Raw genomic sequence first — 23,618 nt, forward strand, 5'->3', positions numbered from 1 at the left:
AAATCCCCCTCCCGCCCCCTTCCCCATGGTTTATAGTGTTGCCCACGAGGCAGACGGTGCCGCAGCGGTGGGGCGTGGGAGGGTGGCTCTCCCCCCATGCCTTCCCAGCACCCTCCCGGCGCCTCGGAGAAAGGGGGCTTGTAGCTTCTCCATGAGCCCATGTCTGGCGAGGGCTCGGCAGGCATTCCCACAGCCTGGCTTAAGTCTGCTTCTTTTCCCATTCCTGCAGAGAAAGTTAAAAAAAACAGGGGATGAGGAGACCTCGCTGGAGAAGCGAGCACTGAGCCCTTCGAGGGCATCCCTCCCTACTGGCTGCTTTGGACTACCCCAGCATCTTCAAAGGCTGGGGTCACCGCTGCCCTAGGCATTGTAGAGGTGATGCTCTCTCCTCTGCCCACCCAGCCCTGCACCTCCCAAACCTCCCTGCATGCCGGGCTCATGCCAGCTTGAAGGGGGACCCTGGCAGTACCCCTCGCTTCTGCGGTAGGGAGTATCTCTGGTCCCCAAATTTCATGGTCAGCAAGGAGAACCCATGGGGGCCAGGGAGAAGAGGGAGAGCGAAGCAGGACCTTGGCCTTCCGCAGCACGTTTCCCTTGTTGGCAGGGAGGATGGAAGGACTTCTCTTCCTCAGTTCGGCTGCACAGTTAACAGGGACCAAGTGCTCAGGGGAGGTCCCGTTTGGCTTGTTTGTAGCTTCCTGTGGAAAAGGGGCAGCAAGAAGGAGGAGGATTTAGGAAACACAGGGAGTAAAGACAGACAGGGGGAAAAAAAGGACAAACTGTCATGAGTTCAAAACTGATGTGGCCAAACCTAATTGGCGCTTTGCTTCCCACCTCTGTCCACAACAGGACAAAGCAGCAGGGATGTCTCCTCTTCCCCACGTGCTGCTCCCACCACCACCCCAAGCACTGTTGCTGGGGGAAGCTGGAGCTGCGAGAGCGAGGAAGAAGGGATGCGTACCCCATTCTCAGCCTTGCCGGTCACAGCCAGCCCCAGGGCTGGCCCTCCTGCCAGCGACTGCTTCAGCCGCTCCTTCACTTCGGTCAGCTTGAGCTCCAGGTCGACGCGGCGCTCCTCCTTCTGCCGGCACTGCTCCTCCAGCACCACCACCTGCTGCTCCAGGTCCTGCAGCTTCGTCCCTGCTTGCACAAGAGCACCCAGCTCAGCGCCTTCTCCCAGGGAAGAGGCCACAGGGGTGGAGAAGCCACCCATCCTCCTGGATGGGGACGCTAGATGGGGCTGCCAGCCCAGCAGTGTGCTGCAGCCAGCCTGGCTCACGGCCACAATGTCACCGGCAGCACAGCGTCTACATCCCACCCTGGCTCTGCAGCCTGTACCTGAGTGCCTTCGAGCAGCTGCAGTGCTCGGATGGCACCAACCTACCTGTGCTGCCCTTCATGGCTTCCCGCAGCTCTCGCTTCTCTTTCCGCAGCAACAGCAGCTCACTGCGGATCGATGCTTTCTCCTTCTCCAGCTTCTCCTTCTCTGTCAGAAATCGTCTGGCGTCTTCCTCGGCCCGGTTCTTCCCGTACCTGTACTGGTTAGCATCTGCACACAAAAGGAGAGCCTGTCATGAAGGCTCTGGGCCTGGCTGCATCGATGTCACCTGTGCAGCACAACCCATCGCTCATGTGCCAGAGCCGGTCAAGCCCCAGCCTGGCCACCAGACCTCCTGCACTGGTCCCTGCACTGGGGTTTGTGTCTGAGAGCCCCCACTCACTTGACGCATGTCTCTTCACTTTGACTTGAGGGTCCACCCGCCGTGACTTCTCGCTGCAGGAGGAGGCATGGCGCTTCACCTGGGCTCCTGCCGGCCGCCCCGGCTCCTCCTCGGCCTGCGTCGGGGGCAGGAGGGAGAGCGTGCTGAAATACCTATGGGGCCACTGCAACCCAGCCAAGGCTCCCCAGAGCGTCTTCTGTAGCCTGGCCACAGTGATGGGAGAGGGCAAACCACAGAGCCACACTCACCTGAACCTTCTCGTAGGGGACGTCATCATACACCACACGTGATGAGTCTGGCCGGTGGTCCTGGGAGGAGCTGGCCCACCTGCACGAGAAGGGAAGGGGTCTTCCTTTCCAGGACATCCTTGCCAGCCCCTCAGTGAGCTCTTCCATCTCAGAGGGCTTTCTGTGTTGCTCTCCCAGCTTCACTCACAAGCACTCTACCCTACCCTACCCTTCCCACCCTACCCTATCACACATATTCTTTAAGTCCTTCCTCAGCGTTGATGAAACACCTTCTGCTTTTCATCCTGCCTGAGGGAAGCTGCCCTGCTTTGGGTACCACCAGCCCCTGAGGATGCTGGCTCTCTCTGAGATCACAGCACAAACTGTGTCCCAGCCCACGTGTTTTCTAGGGAGCACACAGGGGTCACCATCCCCAGCCCAACGCTCTGCCCCTGGCACAGCCCCTTCCCAGCTCGTGGAACAGCAGGAGAACAGCCTTACAGGTAGGAGTGCCTCACAGCCGTCACTATGTTGGCAATCGTCTCCACATCCACGTAGTCGTAATGCAAGGCCTCTGGTGCCGTCTGTGAGCCTGTCTCCACCAAGAGGAGACCCAGCCAGCGACCCAGGTCTTCGGAGCAGCTTGCCTGCAGGAGATAGGAAGGGTTGGGATGCATGCCCAGCTGCCGTCCACTTGCCCTCGATGTGAAGAAGGGTCCTCCGACACAAAGCATGTGTGCAAGACTTAGGAGGGTCCAAGAGAAAGTGCACAGGCACGTGCGGGAGGTCCCAGTCCCAAACCCCCAGCCACCCTGCCTGCTTCAGCCCTACCAGCCTCCTCCCTGCCTCCAGCCTGCAAATACCTGCGCGGCTGCCCCCAGCTCACCCAAATGATGCCCTGGGCTTCCTTATTGTGCAGGGGAGTGGAAAAGAAGGCACCATTTGCATGCAAGCGCTGATCATCACAGGAGATACTCCCCCAGCTTGGCAACTGCCTCCTCACGGGACCGGCACACCCTGGCCACCCCACTGCCCGCTCACCTCCAGCGCGGCCACCTCCTGCCCGTTGCGAAGGATGCGGAAGGCGAAGGGGTGTTTGGGGCCCAGCCCTGGGACCACCTCGCAGCCCCGAAGCATGATGGCGTTCACATGGGTCCGCAGGTCAGTGCGGTCCTTGTGGAAGTAGAGGGTGTTGCCCTTCAGGCGACACCAGCGCTCCTTCCAGCACTGGTTAACCAGGACGCTGAGGTAGCCTGGGGGTGGCAAGGCCAAGGGGAGGGTCTCAGCACCTGCTCAGACAGACCTTGGGCAAGCTTTAATGAGACAGGCTGGCCAGAGATTACGGTATGGCTCCCTACTGTTTTGGTCCTTCTGTGCCTCAGTTTCCCCACAGAGCAGCAGCTGGGACCCCTGGACCCAGACAAGGTGCCAGCTGAGTGCCACACAGTCACCCAAGCCTGTTTTCTGGGAGGACATGGGTGACCCCTTGCCCCTTCCCCACACACCATAGGAATTTGCAGAGCCAGGACCAGGCACCATTTCGTATCCCAAAGGAATGTCACAGTTCTCCATCAGCTCGGTGAGCCTGCCCCCATCCAACCACCTTCTTACCCCCATGTGGCCAGGCCTGGGGGGAGGATGCCAGCTCCCCACGGCTCCCAGCCCCATGCAAGTTGAGCCCCATCTCTGCCCCCCGCCGGCACGAACCGCAGCAGGGGATGTCCTCCTCCGTGGAGGAGGTCTGCGTGTCCTCAGGGGAAGGCTTCTTCTTGGAGAAGCTGATGATCCTGGTGATCTTTTTCCCTGCTGCCCGGCTCATCGAGCCCTTCAGGTCAGCCAAGCCGCTCTTTTTGCCTTTCCCTGGAAGGACAACAGGGTAACTGTGTGCCCCCGTTGCATGTCCCAGCATCCCTCCTTGCCGGGAGAGGATGCTCCCCAGCTGTGGTGCACACAGCTGTCCCCCCCGGACAGCGGACAACCCGTCTGGCTGGGGGCAGGGGCCGTACCGTGCTCGCCAGGCTCTCTGCGGGCTGCTGGGGAGCCGGTCTCACCCATTGCCACACTGTCTGAGTCCGAGGTGTGCTTCTCCTGTGACAGCCGCTGTGGGGGGAGCAGAGCAGGCACCCTGTCAGCAGTGTCACCCTGTGTAGCCCCCAGCGATGGCCGCTATCAGCCCTTCGTCCCTCCCGCCTGGGGCTGGGACATCTCCTGGTGCCAGGGGAGGCCCATAAGCCCTGCAGACCTGCTGGGAGGATGGGAAGGGACCCCGCGCAGCACCGGGAGCTCAGTGCTCCCCCTGCTCCCCATTCCCCAGGCTTGGCTGCAGCAGCCCCACGCAGCACCTCGTCAGGGCGGTTAGAAACCATCACCTTATCCAGGTCCATCTTGCACGGCATCACTGGGGAGGTGGGGGCTTCCATCCCGCCCGCTGCCGGGCTGCTCGCTTCCTTTATCACCTGTGGAGACAGCCCCCAGCAGCCATTCAAAACAGACCCGAGGGCCAGACCTACATTCCGTGGCTCAGCACACTCCTGTTTTGCCACCAGAGCCGGGCTGAACCATGGAGAGAGAGGTCCTGGTCTCTGCAGGACAGGACAGCGAGCCCTGCTCGGGGCACTGCCTGGTTTGCCTGGGGGATTGCACACACCTTCACCCCTTCAAACCTGCAACCAGTTTTGTTAAAGACTTTGGAAATCTCAGAGGTGAATGACTTGGGTGCCAAGCCACACAGCCATCCTGCCAGTACAGGGCACCTCAGCTCTCCTGTTTTACAGGCAGGCACAGCGTGGCTTGCCCAGGCCGTGTAAAATAACCCTGTTGTCCCACATTTGGGGTACAGCTGAGTTTGTATACAGAGGCTCCTTTCCCATCCGCAGCTTCTTCCCCATGGCCCCCGCCTCCTGCCCCTGAACAAAGGCAGGAAAGGGCCATGGGGAAGAGGAGGGGGAGAGCAAACATCCCCACCCCACAGGGGCTATCAGTGCCGGAGACGCCCAGGCCCTGGGAAGCAGCTGGCCAGCCCCCCCCGACCTCGACTGATAAGAGATGGGAGCAAAGCCCCCTTCCCCTTCCAGAGGGGCAAGGCTTTTCCCAGGGCATCCTCCTCCCTGCCTCATCCAGGGAGGATGCCAAGGAGGGTCTGCGGCCCCCCCGGGCGAAGCGGGGGACAGCCGTAGTACCTTCAGCCACTCCTCAGCCTGCTCCTTGCTCTGCACGGCCAGCACCAGCGCCTCAGCCCCCGGTAGCGAGAACCGCAGCTCATGCTTCTTGCGCCGCCCATCCTTGGGGACATAGATGACGTTGCAGGTCCCCAGGGGCACCTCCACGTGTGGCTGCCGGTCCTTGGAGCTTTTGTAGCACTAGGGGAAGCAAAGGGAACTGCTCAGGGCTTGGCCAAAACCTGCCTGTCCCGCTGCTGTGCTGGGCAGAGCTGGGGTCCCTCTCAGGGTCCCTCTCAGGTGGCACAGACAGAGGTGGCTCAGTCTCTGCAACAGCCTCGGTGGCGGAGGGCTGCGGGGTGCCCCCCTCACTCCCCAAAAGAGGGGAGCCCTCCATTTGCTTGCAAGGGAAGCAAGGGCAGCCCCTGCACGTGCTCTGCAGGGCAGCCTTGGGGCAGGGTCTTGGCTTGGGTAGTACTAGTTTTCTTCATCCTGGACCTGACCTCCCTCCCAGTGCACCAGTGGGTTTCTGTCCCCCACCAGCTCTGGGCTCACCAGCAGTTTGCTGTCCCGTATGATGGTGAGCTGCTTGGCCCACTGTCCAAAGCGCTTCTTGCGCAACAGGAAAGCGCAAATCCTACAGTCCTTCACCAGGTTCATGGAAGCTTCCTCCGATGGCCACTGGTGTGTCAGCTGCTGGCTCTTCCCCTCCTCCTCCTCCTCGTCATAGGACTCGTAAGAGCTGCTCATCGCATCCGAGTCATTGTCTGGAAGGAAGCAGGCGAGTCACCCCGAATGGCACCCCGGGGCTCTGCTTGCCAGGCACGCTCACACACTGCTAGAGGTCCCCGTGCCCGGTGGGCTCCAGCACAGGGCCTGGGCTGGGTGCCGGGATGGATGGATTCCATGTCATCCTCTGAAAACAGCAGCATTTTGACCCCAGCCCTTTCCATTTCCCTTCTAAACCAGGCAGGATGCTCATGGGCCAAACGCCAATCCCAGGTGCGTCTATCCAAACCCCTGGGATGCATTATTTCTTTGCAAGCCTCAAGCTTTGAAAGCCTGGATTAAAACTTCTACCTGCAACAGAGGATCACCTGCCAGCCCTGGGGGCATGGAGAAGCAGAGCTCTGCAGTGGTGTCCCTGCCCCAGCTCTCCTCCGCCATGGCAGAGGCAGCTCACGCAGGGCATGAGAGCTTCATAGCCAGGGACACCTCTTCTCCATGCTGGTGACAGACACGGCACTGATTTCATCCATTCCGCAGCATGAGGGCTGTGGATTGCATGACAAACAGCACTCCACCCTCTTTGCTTTTTGCCCAGCAGCTTCTGACACAGGAGAGGTCCTCCAGCCTCAACCCCACCGGACCCCGGCCCAGCCCAACTGGACCTCAAGCCCCCATCTTGGGATTGGACTTTGGCAAAGTTCTCCCCTCCCTGGAAAGGGCACCTGGATACCTACAGGAGTTTTTTTGCTCCCCATTCATCCTGGTGACGGGGTAGTTGCTGTCTGCATCCTCGTAATAGCCATCCTCAATGGAGTTGGGGGGGCTGGAGCTGTCTGTGGAGGAAGCAGAGGGCAGCTGGGGCTGTTACACCTGGTTTTCCCCCAAGGATGCTCTGAGCAGCGAGCCTGCAAGCTGGGGCAGAGCAAAGCACACCCTCCCAGGGCATCTCAGCATTGGTCCCCCCACGGCTCCAACCTCTCCCCCATCACCCCCTTCCCAGTTGAGCCAGGGCAAACAACTCATTGCAATAACAGCGCAGCAGGATGGGAAGGAAGCGGGGCAGGAACGATGCCGGTGGGAGCAGCAATGTTTCCTTCCCCAGGAGGAGCCGTCATGCCTGGCCAAGGGATGCCTGCTTTGCCGGGCGGGCAGGCAGGCGGGGGAATGCAGCAGGCAGCTTGCGGGGCTCCCCCCACCCTCCTGCCGCCCTGACATGGAGCAGGACTCACTGCGGGAGGTGATGTACTCGGGTGCCTTGCCGGGGCCCAGGGGCAGAGCTTCCTCATAGTAATCCTCAGGCGGGGGAGTGGTGGGCAGTGGCGGAGCAGGGTCCACAGGAACCTATGGCAGAAACACCAGCGGCATTAGCCAGGCAGTGGAGAGGGTCATGAGTCCCAGCAGCTACTGTGGTGGCAAGGGACAGGAAGGGGTCCCAGCCCCGGCCACCGCTGCCTCCCCATGCAGGTGCAGGGCAGACCTCGCAGGTGGCCATTCAAGGACTTACGGCTTTTGTTGTCTGGTTCCTTGCCAACTCCAAGCCAACACCATCGCCGGTGTCCCCCTCCTCCTCCTGCATGTCCTGGAGATCCCGCAGGTCACAGTCTGCCCGGGGGTGAGCGCAGAGGGTGAAGGGAGCAGGAAGCCCTGGAGCTGGCCTCCCCAGCCATGCGCTCCAGGGATCCCCAAGGCAAGTGCCCGTGGCCCTTCACTGGGAAGGTGCTGGGAGATGGGCACCACTGGTAAACGCAGCTGGGCCAGAGTGTCTGTGGACCCCCCATGGCCGGTCCCCAAGCAGCTTCAGGGGAGTGGGAACAAGCACCTGGGGTGATGGTGCCCACCCTGGACACATGGATGCAGCTTTCACCCTCCTTCCCCAGGGCACCCCAAGAGCCCCTGCTGTCAGCAGGGACCCCAAGGCCAGCATGGCACCCACCCAGTGGGACCCCTGGGTGTCACTCCGGGTTAGCCACACATACCGAACTCCTCAAAGAGAGACTCCACGAAGCTGGTGCCGTTGCTCAGGGACGCTGTGTTGACGTACATGTAGTCCATGTCCTTCCCTGGGAGAGAGGGGGATGCTTTCAGCCCAAGGGTGGGCAGGGTGGCAGCCCCCCTCCCCGCAAACACCAACCCAAGGACACAGGCAGCCCACCCCACCGTGCCACAGGGTACTCCTCCGGAGCAGGCACCGGGGGAGTGGAGGAGTCCCCAGGGATGCTGCCACCCCCTCCCCAGAAGGGCAGGAAAGTGGGAAGGCTGTGAAGCCCCAGGTGCACATCCCTCCTGGCCTTCCCACGGAAACCCCTGCGCTCAGCAGAAACTGGTGGCAGGAAGACCTCTGCAAAGCGGCGTTTCCGCAGGGAGCAGCCCCCCCGCAGCCATGGCAGGGCTGACGCCAGGGCTGGAAGAAGCTGGGAAGCCACAGCAGGGAGCAAAGTGCCCTGAGGGGGCTGAGCAGGCGCTGGGTGCTGGGCACACAGGGAGCTCGTCCCTGCCCTGCAGAGGGTTTTCCCAGGTTTTTTCCCTGGGGTTTTGGCCCAGGGCAGCTGCTGGGGACACCCACTGTCCCTGGGGACAGCCATCAGGCACTGCGGGAGCAGGACACAGACCTGCGGGTGGCTGCAGCTTCTGCAGGATGGTGGAGACGGCCATCTTCTTCTCTTGCGTGGTGGCACTCAGGTACTCATGGTCCAGCAGCTTGAGCAAGACGCTGAGCTCTGGCAGGAGCTGGTCCAGCACTGGGGGGAGCAGGGAAAAGCCCGTCAGGCAGGGTGGTGTCGGGGTGCTGGGGTTGAGACATGGCAGAAGGGTCTGGAACGTGTGGGAGACCCCAGGACGGGAGTCTCTCTCAGCTGGCCTAGCACGGCTCAGGCAGTGTTTGCTAAGCGCATACGTGCTCCTTCCACGCACAAGCTCTTCCACCTGCACGCAGACGCTGGGATGCAGCCTGCTGAGCCCGTGAACGGAAACACCAGCTCTGCAGGGCTACTGGATCGCTATCAAAGGGCTCACACATATTTTTCCATGCAGATAAAACTACACCTCTCTTCCCCCGATAACATATCGTTGCCGCTGGTGCTCCCTCGCTGTGACAGGCACCGGGTGGTGGCGGAGAGAAAGAAGGAAGGAAAGAAAACCCACATGCCATCTCCAGAGCCACCCGGCAACGCCACCCGGCAACGCCACCCAGGGAGACGTCCTCCCACCCCTTGCCTGCTGGGGGACATTCTTATTCCCCTGCTGTGCTCAGACCACCTGTGACTTCCCAGCACAGTGCCACCTCCTCAGAGTCCCCATACACAGGCTACAGCCTTCCTCCCCACACTCACCAACAGCAGCTCCTCTGTTCTGCTGTCACTCCTCCCTGTATCACATCCCAGCTCATCCACACCACTCCAAGGCCACCCCACTCTTCCCTCCAGGCATGGAGTCACTACCCCAAGGGACAGTCCCTGCCCCACACAGGTGGCCTGATAGGTGCCCAGGGAGGGGACGGGGACTGCAGCACAGGAGGGGCTCTCCCCATCTGGCTCTGTGTTAGCCGAGCCTCGGTCCAACACACATGGCCCCAGCAGCGGCCAAGAAGGTCAGAGCAGCTGAAGTCCTGGCCAAGAGGAACCGCACCAGAAGCCGCTGCTTATCCGCTTTCCCGTTGCTCTGCCAGATCCCAGCACCTGGCAGCTCCCGGGCTGCCACCACACCTGAACACAGCATCAGCCCAGCAGATAGAACCAGGCAGGAGACATTGGCAGAGCCACTCACCGCAAATCACCGTTACAGGCACAACACATAAAAGCATGGGTCTTCTCTTTGATGTGGTGATTCATGGGCTAGTTTTTAGGAAGCCAAAGCACACTGCAGCTGTGGGGTTACCTGTGCAGCAAGGCTCCAGAAAACACTTGGGGGTCTGCATATCACAGCAGGGCTACAAAAAACGTTCATCACTGAAAGCAGCATTTATGGTGCTGGCAGCAGCTGACTGACAGCTCTGGGAAAACATGTTGGCCAGAGATGGGAAGGATGGGGAGGACTTGAACAAGGTGAGCTCTGGACTCCAAATCTCTCATGAGCTCCCACACCCCCAATTCTGCACATGCACCGACATCCTCATCCCAGGTCTCTTCCTGTACCTTATCTGCTCCAAGCAGGATAAGACAAAGCTGAGCTGGATCCAAAGCCAAACTCCCACTTTTACCTGGTACCACACACCTGCCTGGCTCCACTGGCATCCAGGGTAGCTCCTGCAGGGTCCAGTGCCTGCGGGAGACAGCTGGCATTGGAGAGGCCAAGCTCAGAGACACCAGCAAACCTGCAGCTCTGGAGGCTACAGAGGGTGGGGAAAAAAAGCTGCTGTTTCTTCCAGTGTAAGCATGAGCAGGATCCCTTCTCTTGGCAGCAACTGAAAGTCATCGCGGCACAGCTGGGGCAACACGCAGCTGGCTTTGGGTCTCTAGGGACAGGAGGAGAGGCCAGAGGTGAACACAGAGGCAGCTGGGATGTGCTGACTGATGGGGATGGTTTGCAAGGAGGGGACAACATGTGCCCCAGCAGCACGGACCACTGAGGAGACACCCTGCCTGGGCTGTACCCATCCCTGCCACTGCCCCTCGCAGCTCCCAGAGGAGCAGAGCTGGGTGGCAGCAAGGGCTGGCACGGAGTACATTTCCCAGGGGAAGGGCAGGATGCTGTGCTGCTGCTGCGATCCTCGTTACTCATGTTCTTTAACGAGCTTCCACTGGGCCCTATCCAAACACCACATCCACTCTGCCCAACACCCATCAAAAACTGGGCTGCTATGGGTTTGACTCAGGATTTTGGGTGCCCACCTTCCACCCCGCAAGCCACAGCCTGGAGCATGGAGTGAGTCCCACAGGACCAGGCTGTCACTGCTGCCCAAAGCAGGGACAGCGCAGCAAAACCAGCTGCTGTTTCAAAGCTTTTTGGCTGAAGGGGAACCCAACAGGAGCCGGTTGATGTGGATCAGTGCCCAGCCAAGATGAGCCCCCGGGCAAGGAGACAGAGTGCCCGGCTCCAAATTGCTGCCTCCCCGGGACACAAGGCAGGATGCAGCTCACAAGCCTCTTCCTGCTCCCCCAGCCGATGGGCTTCTATCTCTGCAGACCTTCTGCTTCCTCCTCCCTCCCCAGCGCCAAGCTAAACAGCAGCCTTAGCTCTCTCAGCAAGGGCAGCTTTGCCAGCGCCCATCTCCCAAGGGCAGGCCAAACCGGGACAGGTAGCCCCCAGGCAGGGGGAGGAGCCTCAGCACAGCTCCAGAAGGAGCAAGGAAGCCTGGGGAGCTGGCAGCATCCCCCAGCCCACGGGACAGGAAAGGACAACCACAGGGGGAGCAGGACTCCTGCTCCCAGAGCTGGAAAAACACCCCACAGCATACAGGCAGCCATGGGACCCAGGTTCTGCTGATGCTCCACTTGCTGTCCCCCTCCAGCATGCACCTCCTGTGGTGAGCACCTGCTCTGGCCACGCGAGAGCCTCATGTGTGTGATGAGCGAGCATAAGCACTTGGCTCCATGGCCCTCTTCTTGCCCCTCTGCAGAGGCTGGGAGGGAGGGAAGAGGGGCAGATCCTCCCTGGGGTGTTTGCAGAGCGCTGCACAGGCAGGACGGGAGCAGGCTTCTGCTCAGCAACATGGTGGTGGTCCCCAGGTGAGACATCCTCCCCTGCTGTGCCCAGGGCACAGCTGCAGGCCTTGGTGGGGTATAGGGCTAGCAAGGAAGTAGCCGGGACAAAGAACAAGATGCCCTCCTGTCCACCCAGCACCTGCAAGCATCTGTGGAGACACTGCCCCAGCTCAGAGTCTTTCAGCTGGCCATGAGCTTCTACAGAGGAGATGGGGACCACGCACACACCCTCCATCACCCTCCCACAGCACACTGAAGCCCAGGCTATGGTGCTCACCAGCATCCCCATCCCCTGCCATGTGCAGGACATCTCCCATCACAGCCACCAGCCCCTGCATCAAGGCTTCGGACCAGCTGAGGGCAAAAGGGTGAGCGGGTTTCTATTAATAGCAACAAAGCAGGCGGCGTGCGTGGCGAGGGGGGCGAGGAGACCCCCCCTGCCCAGGAGAAGCGAGGGTGGCCGATAAGCGTGGCAGGCGGGTGAGCTCATCAGCAACGCCCCGAGCGCCAGCTCTGAGCCGGGGCGCACGAAGCACAGCGAGCACTGAAGGCGCCTTTGTTTCCCCCCAGCTGAGCCGTCCCCTCCATCTCCCTTGTTACACAGCCTCCCAAATACAAGGCGGGGGGCAGGGGGGGGGTGTCAAGTCAAAGAGGCCTGTGATCCTGGGAGGGTGCGCGGCCCGCTGAGCCGAGCCTCTGCCCGGGGGAGCGGAGGAAGGGAAGGAATTAATTTCCTACGCTCGTTATGCTCCCAGCCTAAATAAGGTTAATGGGGTGGCAAGGGGAGATTGCTCCAGGGTTGCTGTGTAGAGGTCAGCTGGTGACAATGTGACCGACCCAAGGTCACCCGGCGAGCAAGGACCAGCACATTACTTCTCCAGTGGCCATCAGGAGCAAGCGGAGACCCCGCACCAGCCTGCGCTGGTGCCCACGCCACAGCGGGCAGGGGACGGGGCTCTGGTCCCGGTGCACACCCTTGCCCTTGGGGCTGTGGCAACCACACCACGAAAACGCAGAGCCTGGGGATGGGGGCAGTGGCAGGACATCAAAGGGCTCCTGGGGGGAAGGCGGCACGACATCAGAGCGGCCATAGGCGCTGAGCAGGTGACCCAGCCAAAAAGGGACCCTGCGTCCCCCACCCACAGAGCCACGTCTCACTCACAGGACACCTCCGGCCTCACGCCTGCCTCTGGCACTGACAAATGGCTCCCACCTGCTGCTTTCTTCAGGGGCTTCTCTTGAAACCAAAATCCTGTGGGACTGCACCGCTTCGCTGGGCTCAGGCTTCGGACGCCAGGACAGTGAGCGACGCCAGCCTCCCCTCCTGCAAACTCACTCCTCTCGTTTGCAGCCTGATGGGGAGATGTCAGCGAGGTCTCCAAGCCTGGGAGGCGGGGAGCCATGGCAGCCGATGGCTTTAGTGTTAGCTAACTGGGGCTGGATGGGCAGAGGGGACCCAGGGCAGCTCTGCTGGGACGGGGTGAGCCGGGGGACCAGCACCAGGACGATGCTGCCGTTCAGGACAACGGGGCAGTGTTTCCCCTGCTGCTGAAGCCTGCCCTAGAAGCAACACCAAGCACGATGCTGGCAGAGGAGCTGCGTCCCCTCTAGCACCCCACCACCTCTCTCCACCCTGCACCCAGGCCAGCTCTAATTTTAGACCGCGTGAATGCTATTCCCCTCGGGGACCCGCTTCCACAGTGCCGAGATAAGGGTCCGGGCACAGTCTGCAGCCGCAGAGCCCATCTCCCCCTCCCTGGCCTCTGCTCTGTCACAGGAGCAAAATTCAGGTCTTGCGCCAGCAACCTGCAGAGAGGAGGAAGAGAAGGAAGAGGAGGAAGAGGCTCTGGCCAAGCCAAAGCAGGAGTTTCCTGGTTTACAGACCCAGCTTTTGCAGGGGGAGAGATAAGACAATGCACGTGCGGTTGTCAACCCAAGCAAAGCTGGTCTGCGGCCTGAAAGAGAGCCCCAGGGAGGGGAGATGCTGTTTCACAGCACCATAAGGCTGCAAGGATGCTGCAGCGGGAGGTGCATGAGGACCCCCATCCTGCGGCTGCCGCTCGCTCATCCTCCGCCTGCCCCAGCCACGCTTCCTCCCACGCCAGGTGAAGGCTGGGGGTGAGGGGGGCCCGGGGGAAATCGGATGCTGGGAGTAACGACCATTGTTTGTAGCTAAAATAAAAACCAAGGAAAAATAAATCCTTCCTGTTGGCGTGGGCAGGGCCCTGGGACACTCTGCCTGCCTGTGCAGGGCTGCTTGGAGTCGCCACCGGCAGTAAACAAACGTTTATAGCTCCTGGGATGCCATAAATAGGTGGGGTGTGGGCCAGGGAAGGGGGGACAGCCGGGGGCTTCCCCAGCACCCAGTGGCAGCGATGGAGACGCCCCAGCCCCAGGAGGAGCCCTCCAGGGAGGTCACCCACCCCGTGGGACAAACAGACCCAGCACCGCCAGAGGAGCTGCTTGCAGCAGACAAACCACTCTCTTCTCCATGGGCTGATGTTGAGCCGCCTGCAGGAGACATCCAGGCACTGGGACGTGTCTCCAAACCTCCCTGCCTGCCCCCAGCATCCTCCTGCCCCAGCACGGGATGCAGCCATCACCAGAAGGGTGATGCCCGAAGTGGGTGTTGACAGCCTCCTCCAGCCCCAGCGTGCCATTTCCCACACCAGTGGAGCCAGCTTTCCCCCACCACTGCTCCTTGAGGAAGGCCATGGCCACCCGAGCCCTTTGCTGAGCTCCCGAGGCCGTTCCTGTTCCCATCCCCATTCCCAAGGAGGTTCCTTTCCGACGGGGAGGAGGCAGGCACGCAGCCGGTGAGGAAGTGCCTTGGCGGGGGTGGCGCGGCGCTCCCAGAATTGTTCCTTTGTGCAGAAGACAGGAGGAGAGACTGCCGCCTGCCCGCACCCTGCCTGCGGCCACTGCTCCCCCGGTGCAGGCAGGAGCAGCACTGCCAAGCAGGCAGGAGACGGGCAGCACTCAGCCCCCGGGAGGCGGCAGGGGCAACCAGGGCATCCTTGCCAGCTGCCTGGCCAGCCGTCACCCAGATGGGTGTGGGGCAAACTGGGATGACTGGGACAGGCTGGTGGGGGCCAGGAATTCCAGCCTGGGAAGTACCTCCTCTGCCCAGCGCGGCTGTCAGCTATGGAGCAACTCGGCATTCTCCAACCCAGAGGGTTTTTAAGAGAAAAGCCAGCCATTAATGATCACACTTGAGATCTGACAACATCCCGTAGCAGTGGAAGATTTGCTAAGGGGCCACTCCATGCACATGAATCATCTCCTCCCTGGAAACAAGGGCCCCTTGAGTGGGGCGGATGGGGGGAGCGCCTCTGACTCGGCATCCAACAATGTCAGCAAAAGCCTGAGTGCTTGGGGCTAGCTCCTGGCGTGGCTGGGAACCCCCCCACCCTCCCCAGCTCTCCAACTGCCCCAGCCGGTACGTTTTCCCACCCCTCACTGTGATTACCATTGCCATTAGCCCCAGGACCCCAGCTGCCGTCCCTGCTCCCCCAGCAGCTCCCAGCTCGGTCACTCGGGTGCTGCAGCATCCCTGAGCATTGTGGAGCTCAAGGTGAGCTCAAACCTTTTGACTTGTCCCCCAAACACCCAGCACCTCCCTGCTGCCTCCCCACCACCCCACGGCTCACCCCACACCCCGCCAAGCCAGGCTGCAGCAGGAAGGGCTCGGACACACATCTCCTGGGGATCTCATCATCATGACCTTAGAGTAACTAATATCCTTAGCTGATAACCTTGGAAAATCAATCCTGGGAGAAGAACGTGAAACTCGCTTGCTCAAGGGGGCAGAACATCCCCCACCAGCCCTCCCTCCCGGCACAGTCGCCCAGGGGCCTTTCAGGGCTCTTCCATCCTGCTCCAGCCCTGGGAAGAGGGGGAGATGAGCAACCAGAGACGTTAAATAGCAAGAAGGCTGCCCTGGCTGTGTCTACTGAGCCGCCTTCATCTTTTCCCCCCATCTGCTCCAGATGCACACCCCAACAGCAGCTTGGGGCAGGGGGGACACACTCGTTTCCCAGCAGCACAGCCGGCCCAGCCGCTTTCAGCAGCATTTGTGTGAAGTGTCCCGTGTCTGGCCCCAACGCCTTTGCCAGCACCAGCTCGTCTCCCCAGTATAAATAGCTCTGCAGAAAGCCTTATCGCATGGCCTTGCTCCCAGCCGCTTGCCCACCCCGGCAGAGACTGGCCGAGCAGCAAGTCCAACCCGGGCCAGTGGCAGAGCTGCCCTCTCAGCCAGGCTCTCCCCAAGCCCTCCTGACCCTCTGTCCCAAAGCAGTTTCTTGGAGTCCTTGCCACCCCAAAAAGCGGAGAAGAGCAAGGGGAGCAGTGGCACACACACGGGGCCGGTGCTCTGCCCAGTGTACCCAGCCAGTGCCGAGAGCGCGGGCACGAGGGAATTGGCTGCAGGAGCGAGATCCCAAACGCCCCCATCCTGATGCACTCTTTTCTGGAGGACAACCAGTTTCACATCCTCCCCACAGCCTCATACATGGAAACAGGAGTCCTGAAGCGTAATTACAGGCTGCCAGAGCTTGCACAGGGCAGAGATTATCACCCGCGTTCACGCCCCGGCCAGGTCACACGCTGCAGAAACCATTGCTCACTGCAGTGGGGCCAGTCAAACCTCTTCTGTGTGCAACTGGATTAAAGGAGAAACTGGGGAACAAGGGGATCATGGTGGTTCCCTTCCCACCCACGCCAGCAGCGCACCCCTGGCAGCGCGGCCCTGAAGGAGGGCTGCTGCCCTGCAGCAAAGCCCCAGGCTGGGCTGAGGCTCTCCCGGCCATGCCCACACTGGGTGCACGGCTGCGGGTGGAAAATCTCCCCCTCAGCGGCAGCGACCGCATGCCCAGGGCTGCGGCACCCTCACCCCGCCGGCTCCGCTCATGGAGCAGTGACTCACAGAGGGGTGTCACCTCCCCAGGGAGCCCCCAGTGGACCTCGGGGCATCGGAGGGGCTGAGGCTCTCTGAACTGGCATCGCTGCTGGAAGAAACCCTGAGGGCAGCTCATGTTGGGCTGCAGGGTACGTCCTTCCTCACAGCAGCTTGCATCAAAGCACAGCAGCTTCACGAGCCGGTGCAGGTAATAATTAACAGGCTGATTAAATCACCTACAAACATCTCCCGTGACCCAGGCAGATAACGACCCTCCAGTGCCCCGTGCTGCCGCAGGAGTCCTGCGCTGGGGGCCATTCCCCCTCCACTGATGGCTTCGCAGCCCTTTCTCTGCCTCCTGGAGAAGACCGTGGTGGTTTGCTTTAGCTCACCAAAAGCAAACTTTACCCCTCTAACCCGAAGAGGCGGCAGCTGCCCCCAACCCAGAGGAGGAGGGGGAGGTTTCTGGCTCTTACTGCTGAGCACAGCAAGAGGTCGAGCAAATAAAAACACCCAGGTGAGATATCGCTGAGTGACCCTGCTTGTGTCCCCGGGCAGCCGCCTCCCTCTGCCCCTTGCGCCCCGGGGGGGCTCCCAACCCCAGGCACAAGTTGTTTCCAGCCACAGCTCAGCCCAATCAACGCCATTAGCTCTGCGTGGACCAGATTCAGCGCTTCCAGGAGACATTTCAAAACTCGGCGCCAGCCTCGGCAGGCGCGTGGCAGGATGCTCTGCCAGGGCAGCCTGGGAGCGGGGCTCAGAGGCTGCTGGCTGGAGAACACGTTTAAATAACAAATGAAAAAAGAGAGGTTTGAGATGCCCTTTAAAGGAATAGTCAGGCAGGGGCGAGACCTGCTGAGTAATGTATAAAAAACAAGCTTCAGGCAGAGGGGAGATGTTAGGATTAGTTAGAACTCAGAATAAACTGTCTTTTCTCCAACCAAAATTTTGGCGTCGGCCTTTTCCAAACAAACTCTCCAGTGCAGGGAGCGGCAGGTTGGCCTGGACTCGCTCCCGACACCGGGAGAGGCTCCGGGACCGGTGCCACAGCCATTTGCCTACCCCTGTGATGGGCAGAGCACCGGGAATCCTCCATGGGTCGCACCTTCCTGCCTGCAGCTTGCTTGGAGCTGGGCGACCTGAAGCTCTCACCTCTGTAGCCCTTCGTCTCGCCCGAACCTCAGCCTCCAGGAGAGCAGGAATTACAGCTAATTGCAGGGATGGGGATGGGAAACCCGCCGACTCAGCACCCCTGTGCCCAGGCAAGCACGGCTATGTTACCACCCAGGGCCAGGCGGGTCCTCCAGCGCCCAAATCTCCCAAATGGACACCCCAGCCCCACTGATGGGAGTGGAAAGCTCTCTGCATCCCAAAAGGCTGCTCTCCGTGTCCCATACATCCCCATTCCCTGAAGCCCAGATCAAAAACGTCTCAGATGCAATACCCGACCCACAGGAGTGAGACACAGGGAGGCTGGAAGGGCTGATTCGTTTGTAGTAGGAAGAATCACACGAGGTGGTTGTGCACGGACCCTCAGAAGCAGTGGAGGGTATGGGACCCTCACCTAGCAGGGTGCAGGCAGGGAGGGCATGAGATTTACAGGAAGGAGTTGGTGGATTATCCGCCAGCCAGTCCACTTTCCCAAATGCCTTCACCCATGTTGCACAGCGCAGACCCCTCTTTTCAGAGGGGGTGGGAGGAGAAACCACAGACCCCCTGTGGGGAAAATACCCCCACAGGGTCAGGGGGAGGGAGACAAGCACCCAGCCCCCAGCCTCCTGTGTTAGCAGGCGCCCGGGGGCATCCCTGCCCCAGCCCCAGCCAAGCCCAGGAGCCCCAGGGCACTGGGGACAAGTGCCCGCTGCCCAGGACTCAGTGTCCACCCCAGGCCTGTCCCTGAGGGAGAGCGACGTTCCCAGGGCGGCCAGGGCATGGCAGAGGGTCTCTGTCTTGGAGGGGGCCCTGCTGCCCCAGAGGACCCTTGGAGGGCAGGATAAGCGTATTTTCTCAGCTGAGAACAGCCCTTCCGTTTCCTTCCCTTGCCCGGCTCCGCCGGGAGCATCAGGTGCAGCAGCAAGGCCACCGGCCGACAGCATTTCCTACCCGCTTAACCCCTGCGGCGCGGGGGCGGAGGGGCAGGAAAGCCAGTTTGTCCCGCTGGGAAGCTGACAAGCCTGAGCACTGGGGAAGGTGCGACTGCCCTGGTTATTGCCGATGGCTCCATCGGTGCCGGGACTGGTTCACCATATCTGCTTTTAATCCAGGACACAAAAGTCAGCTATCAAACCTGTTGCTACCTAACTTCTATTCCTGGCTCCGTCCTTCCCAACCTTGGTTTCCCAAAGTGCAAGATGACACTGGGGCGACACAGAAACGGGAGGCTGAACCCACTGGACAAGAGCCAAAAAGGTGCTGTTCCCCCATCACCAAGTTGAGTGGGTTTAATGTTAAAAAAAAAAAAAAGCCTAGAGGAAAACCAAAGCCGTTCTTCAAGCTGCTCCTTGCACATCTCCTGCTAATTGCCAGCGATCAGAGCATACCAGCAGCTCCCAGAGCTCCCTCCTATCACTTCCAGGATCACATACACATGAAACCCACTTCAAAAAAAAAAAAAAAAAAAAAAAGTATTTTGAGCATGGAAATCCCTTGCAGCAAAGATCTGTTTTCGTTCCAAACTGTTACGAAATGTCAGTGTTTTCCCCTGCCTGCCAAAAAGCCTGCCTTTGATGAGATGGGAAGCGTATCAGGAGCAAAAAGGGGCTGCAGCAGCCGTGCCGTGGGGGGGCCCTGGGGAAGGGAGGGCCAAAGGAGTTATTTTCATCCTTCCCCACTGCGGAGGCTGCAGATCATCAGCGCGGCGGCGTCTGCGGAGGGACCTGAGCTCCCCAAATGCCGCCGCTTTCAGCGCCGCAGGGTGATGAAAGGCAGGCTGTTGGTGGCCGCATGGGTGCCCTCCCCGCGGGTGGCAGGACCTGCTCTATTCATCCCCGGGTGCCCTGGCAGCGGGTGCCAGCCCCTCGTTTGCACGGCAGCAGGACAGGGCTGGCAGAGACAATGCAGAGCTCCTTGGGAGGTTTCCAACCAAAGTGTCCTGCTGCTGCCCTAGAAGAGTGATATTTAGTAGATATTTTGCAGAACTGACAGCTGTGCCATTAATTTTCACTGGAAGAAGGTTCCTTATATGCAGGAGGAGATGTGTGTTCCTTAGGAGAGAGCTCTAGCTGTGCCAGACTAGAGAGTAGCTGGTGTAGGGAAGGGTTAAGGGCTTAGGACATCGGTCTGGGATGCCAGAAACCACTTCAAGCCTCCACTCTGCTAAATCATTATCTCCTGTCCCCAGCAAGTTATTTGGCTACTGAACAACAGGCGAATCTTGGGTCAAGCCCAGTTTTCGCTCCCTGTCCTCCTCTGAAGAGCCTTCTCACTGTTTGGGATGAGACAACTTCTTCAAAATCTTAAACAAACTTTTCCTGGGCTGGGATAAGCACCACCCGCCAGCTGCAGGCGAGAGGATTTCAGGCCCACCGTGGCTCAGCGCTGCTCCATAGCAAAGGGCACGTCAGCCTCGCAGCGCAGCACATTTGCACCGGAAAACAGCATTTCCAGGTCAAGAGCAAGCGTGGAAAAGAGGCAGGTTTTCCAGACAGCCCGGGCAGATAGGACAGTCCGCAGGGTCCCCGGCTGGAGGACGCTACCCCCTCAGCAGTCAGTAAGGGCACCAGCCCGCTCCTGCTCCTCTCCAGAAGCCTCTGCCGCAGCAGGAACCTGTGATGGCAGGTCTGAGACCCCCAGCGGGGATCCAGTACCCACAGCGAGACCCCTTTCCCCCGGCTAAGGGCAGTGTTGCACATAGAAGGATATTGGAAGATACAAAGGGGCAAAGAACTCCAGCGCTTCCCCGCTCCGCTCGGCGCCACCATCCCTGGGGCTGTCCTCCCACCCCTCTTTGCCCAGCACGGTGGTGCCGGGGCAGCCCGTGGGTGCTCAGCCCCCTTCCCCGCACGCTGCCCGGCTAGAAACAGGCGGTGGCCCCGGGCAGCTGAGTTTCCAGCGGAAGGAATGGCTGCAATGCGGGGGAGAGCTCGGCACTTGCCTGGCGCGCTAACAGCTGGCCCGATCTGTGTTTCGCACCCACTCCGCACCCCCTTCCACCGGGCTACGTGCGCGGGGCGGGAGGGATTCCTGCCGCCAGCTTGCAGGCGGCAGGTCGGGAATGATCCCGGCTCCCTCCCACCAACCCTACAGCCTTTCCATTCCTGCGGGCGAGCTGGAGCCAAGTTTATCCCTGACACATCTCTGCCGGCTTTGCTGGATTTAGACCCCGGATAACTTTGGTGCAGGACCTAAATTCTGGTGGCACGAAAGGTCAGGGGAGAGTCACTAATGAGGAGAAGCTAGAGCAAAGGCTTGTAGCACAGAGCACCTTCCAAATCATGCACTTCTCCATCAGCACAACCTGAAATAACTCCACAAACAGCCCACAGCACCGATTCCCTGGGCGAGCTGCTGGTGGGAGAGCTGAGCCCCACACTGGGTGCTGCCCAGCCTGCCGGGCCAGGCAGCAGGCTCAGCTACAGCATGGAAAGCTATAAAGAAGCTGGTGGATCATAAAGTAAGAGCAAGTCAGGATATACACAGGGGCTGAGTGGAGCTCCAGGTGAAGAGTGGCTCTGCCAGAGAGCAGGCCTAGGCTGGGAACAGGGCACAGAGCTCCTGCCCACCATCAGACCTAGCTCCCCTTGCACTAGGGAAGGGAGTCTGGCAAGACCCCCACACCTTCCTCCCATGAGCCGCAGCCCCCAGAGGGATCCAGTGGCTCTGGGCGATGAGCGGGAGGGTCTGGAGGAGGTTTACATAAAGAGCCATCCAGGAGGTGCCAACAGCAATTCATTACAAGCACTCAAAGCAAAGCAGGCACTGCCATCGCTACCATAGAAGGCGCCAACGAGGGGGATTAAAGAGCAGCTCTCCCCCCTCAGGGCCAGCCTGCAGAGGGGCTGCACCATGCCCGGGTCTGTCTCCACAATGCTCCGTGATGGTTTCCACAGTGTGCTGGGCATCCCCTGCGGTGAGGTCCGAAGTTTGATTTTTGGGGTGGGCTGGGATGCAAACAGAGTGGCCTCCCACCAGCTCACGCAGCAAGAGAACGGGTAAGCCGAGACCCTCTGCTCTCCCCATGGGTGGGGTCCTCTGGGACCTTGAAGGACAGCTCTGGCATCATGTGTCATTTGATAACACTCCCCTCCCTCAACAGCATCCTTCTTCAGAGCTCGAAAAGCTGCTCTGGCTGGCTGGCAGGCAGGGCGAGCCACAGCCACAGGGGAAGGCTGTCCCTGTCACCATCCCTGTCCCCTCCCAGGCTGCTGGGCACTGGCCCTGCTTGCCGAGCACCGACACCACGAGCCGCGGCCCGAGAGTCAAACTCCTCACAACCGTGTTTCCACTGCGGAAACGCCACCCCATCCTTTTACATCGGGAAGGGGAACTCTTGACCCTCGGGTCTTTCTGGTGCTGACCCAGAGCTGCAGACGCAGCACTGCCTGAGCCGCCCTTGGGACTCCAGCGTGGTCCCAGCCCTCAGAGCCAGAGCGGTGCCCCTCGCCCCCCGTTATCGTTTTTGGCTGGTGCCTCTGTAGCACCTTCGAGGACCAGTCAAAGGCCAGGACCTTTGTGCTACGCCATGTCACCACCTGCTCCTCCTCTGCAGCCCCAGGCCACCATTCAGCAGCAGCAGGCAGCAATCCCCTGAAACCTCCCTCTGGTCCCTCCAGGGACCTGCCAGCCCCAGCAGAAAGCCAGGACCTTCTCTGCAAAGTTGGCCCAAAGCCCCGGCAGGTTTATTCATATCCCAGATCAAAGCCTAACAGCTACGTGAGCCCCATGCCACAAGCTGCAGGCGGGAATCGCACACATGTGGGAACGCAGCAGCTTCCCAGCAGGGTGGGGATCAGGCCCTCCATGGCTTTACGAGACCACCGGCATCTTCCCCAGCTAGGGAATCTCTCTGGATCCCATCAGCTCCAGCTAGAAACACCAGCCACCTCCCCTTCTACAACCATAATTTCCCCTAACAAGTGCTTCCACCCCCACAGGCTTGCTGCCTTCTCACCCGTCTGACCAGCAAAGGGGAACTGGTACCAGTTTCTCCCTAACTGGCCCTGCCGCAGGGCTGCTGGAGGGGGGCAAAGGCACCCGGTGGGCAGGGTCCCACATCAATCCGGTGAGCTACACCCGCTTGGTTAGGAAGGGATGCGAGACCCCCCCAGCCCTCCGGGACCGGGACCGGCATCCCCTCTCCCCGCCGTGCCGACTCGGCACGGCGGGGAGAGGGGATGCCGGTCCCGGTCTCGGTCCCCGTCCCGTCCCCTTACCGCTGAGACGGTCCATGGTCCCGGAGCCGAGGGCGACACCGGCCGCCCCGGGAGGCGCGGGTGGGCGAATGCCAGCGGTAGAAGCCGCCCGGCGGGGCCGGGTTTCGGCTTCGGAACGGCCAATCGCTTCGTCCGCCCCTCCCTCGGTGCACGGCAGCGCCGAGCACCGGCACGGCACGGCACGGCACCGAGAGACCTCCTGGAGGGGTGTCCCGGGGTTCCTCACCCCACCCTGCTCCTGGTGCATCTCCCCCAGGTGATACCCCACACCGGGCATGCATCTCCCCCTGCCCCCGGTGCTGCCCTACACCAGGTGTGTGTGTCCCCCCCAGGTGATACCCCACACCGGGCATGCATCTCCCCCTGCCCTCGGTGCTGCCCTACACCGGGTGTGTGTGTCCCCCCCAGGTGATACCCCACACCGGGCATGCATCTCCCCCTGCCCTCGGTGCTGCCCTACACCGGGTGTGTGTGTCCCCCCCAGGTGATACCCCACACCGGGCATGCATCTCCCCCTGCCCCCGGTGCTGCCCTACACCGGGTGTGTGTGTCCCCCCCAGGTGATACCCCACACCGGGCATGCATCTCCCCCTGCCCCCGGTGCTGCCCTACACCGGGCATGCGTGTCCCCCAGGTGCTGCTCCATGCAGGGCATCCAGCATCCTCAGCAGCGGCAGCACCCGGAGATCCCCCCATGGAGGGTGGGGGTCCAGAGCAAGCCACCTCCACCTACCCATGGGGGTTGCTGGTTTGGGCAACTTCAGTTTGGGCAAAGATCCAGAGCCAAGCCCCCGGCCCTGACCTGGCACTGAGCAAGGACAGTGACCCTATACCTCCCCGCTCACCCCTACTCCCCAACCCCTTCCTATCTGCTCC

General features: G+C 60.9%; 1 protein-coding gene across 2 annotated transcripts; it reads right to left on the reverse strand.

Annotated features, from left to right (window-relative positions):
- Positions 1 to 28: 28 nt before the first annotated feature.
- On the reverse strand, positions 29 to 22,802 carry AFAP1L1 (actin filament associated protein 1 like 1). Of its 2 annotated transcripts, XM_063348895.1 has the most exons (20): positions 22,743 to 22,787; positions 10,045 to 10,285; positions 8,445 to 8,573; positions 7,812 to 7,895; positions 7,340 to 7,437; positions 7,065 to 7,176; positions 6,570 to 6,668; positions 5,662 to 5,873; positions 5,128 to 5,307; positions 4,318 to 4,404; positions 3,955 to 4,048; positions 3,656 to 3,808; positions 2,990 to 3,201; positions 2,450 to 2,595; positions 1,970 to 2,048; positions 1,722 to 1,836; positions 1,385 to 1,549; positions 962 to 1,140; positions 570 to 698; positions 29 to 223 (listed from the first exon to the last, which is right to left on the reverse strand). In XM_063348895.1, exons 3-20 carry the CDS (start codon positions 8,485 to 8,487, stop codon positions 200 to 202), a joined length of 2,211 nt encoding a protein of 736 aa, XP_063204965.1. In that variant the 5' UTR covers positions 8,488 to 8,573; positions 10,045 to 10,285; positions 22,743 to 22,787; the 3' UTR covers positions 29 to 199. The 2 variants fall into 2 exon arrangements, with proteins under 2 accessions (XP_063204965.1, XP_063204964.1); XM_063348894.1 differs by lacking the exon at positions 10,045 to 10,285 and having other exon boundaries at positions 22,743 to 22,802.
- Between the last annotated feature and the right edge of the window lie 816 nt (positions 22,803 to 23,618).

The sequence above is a fragment of the Chroicocephalus ridibundus genome, chromosome 11, assembly GCF_963924245.1.
Source record: "Chroicocephalus ridibundus chromosome 11, bChrRid1.1, whole genome shotgun sequence".
NCBI classification, from domain to species: Eukaryota; Metazoa; Chordata; class Aves; order Charadriiformes; family Laridae; genus Chroicocephalus; species Chroicocephalus ridibundus.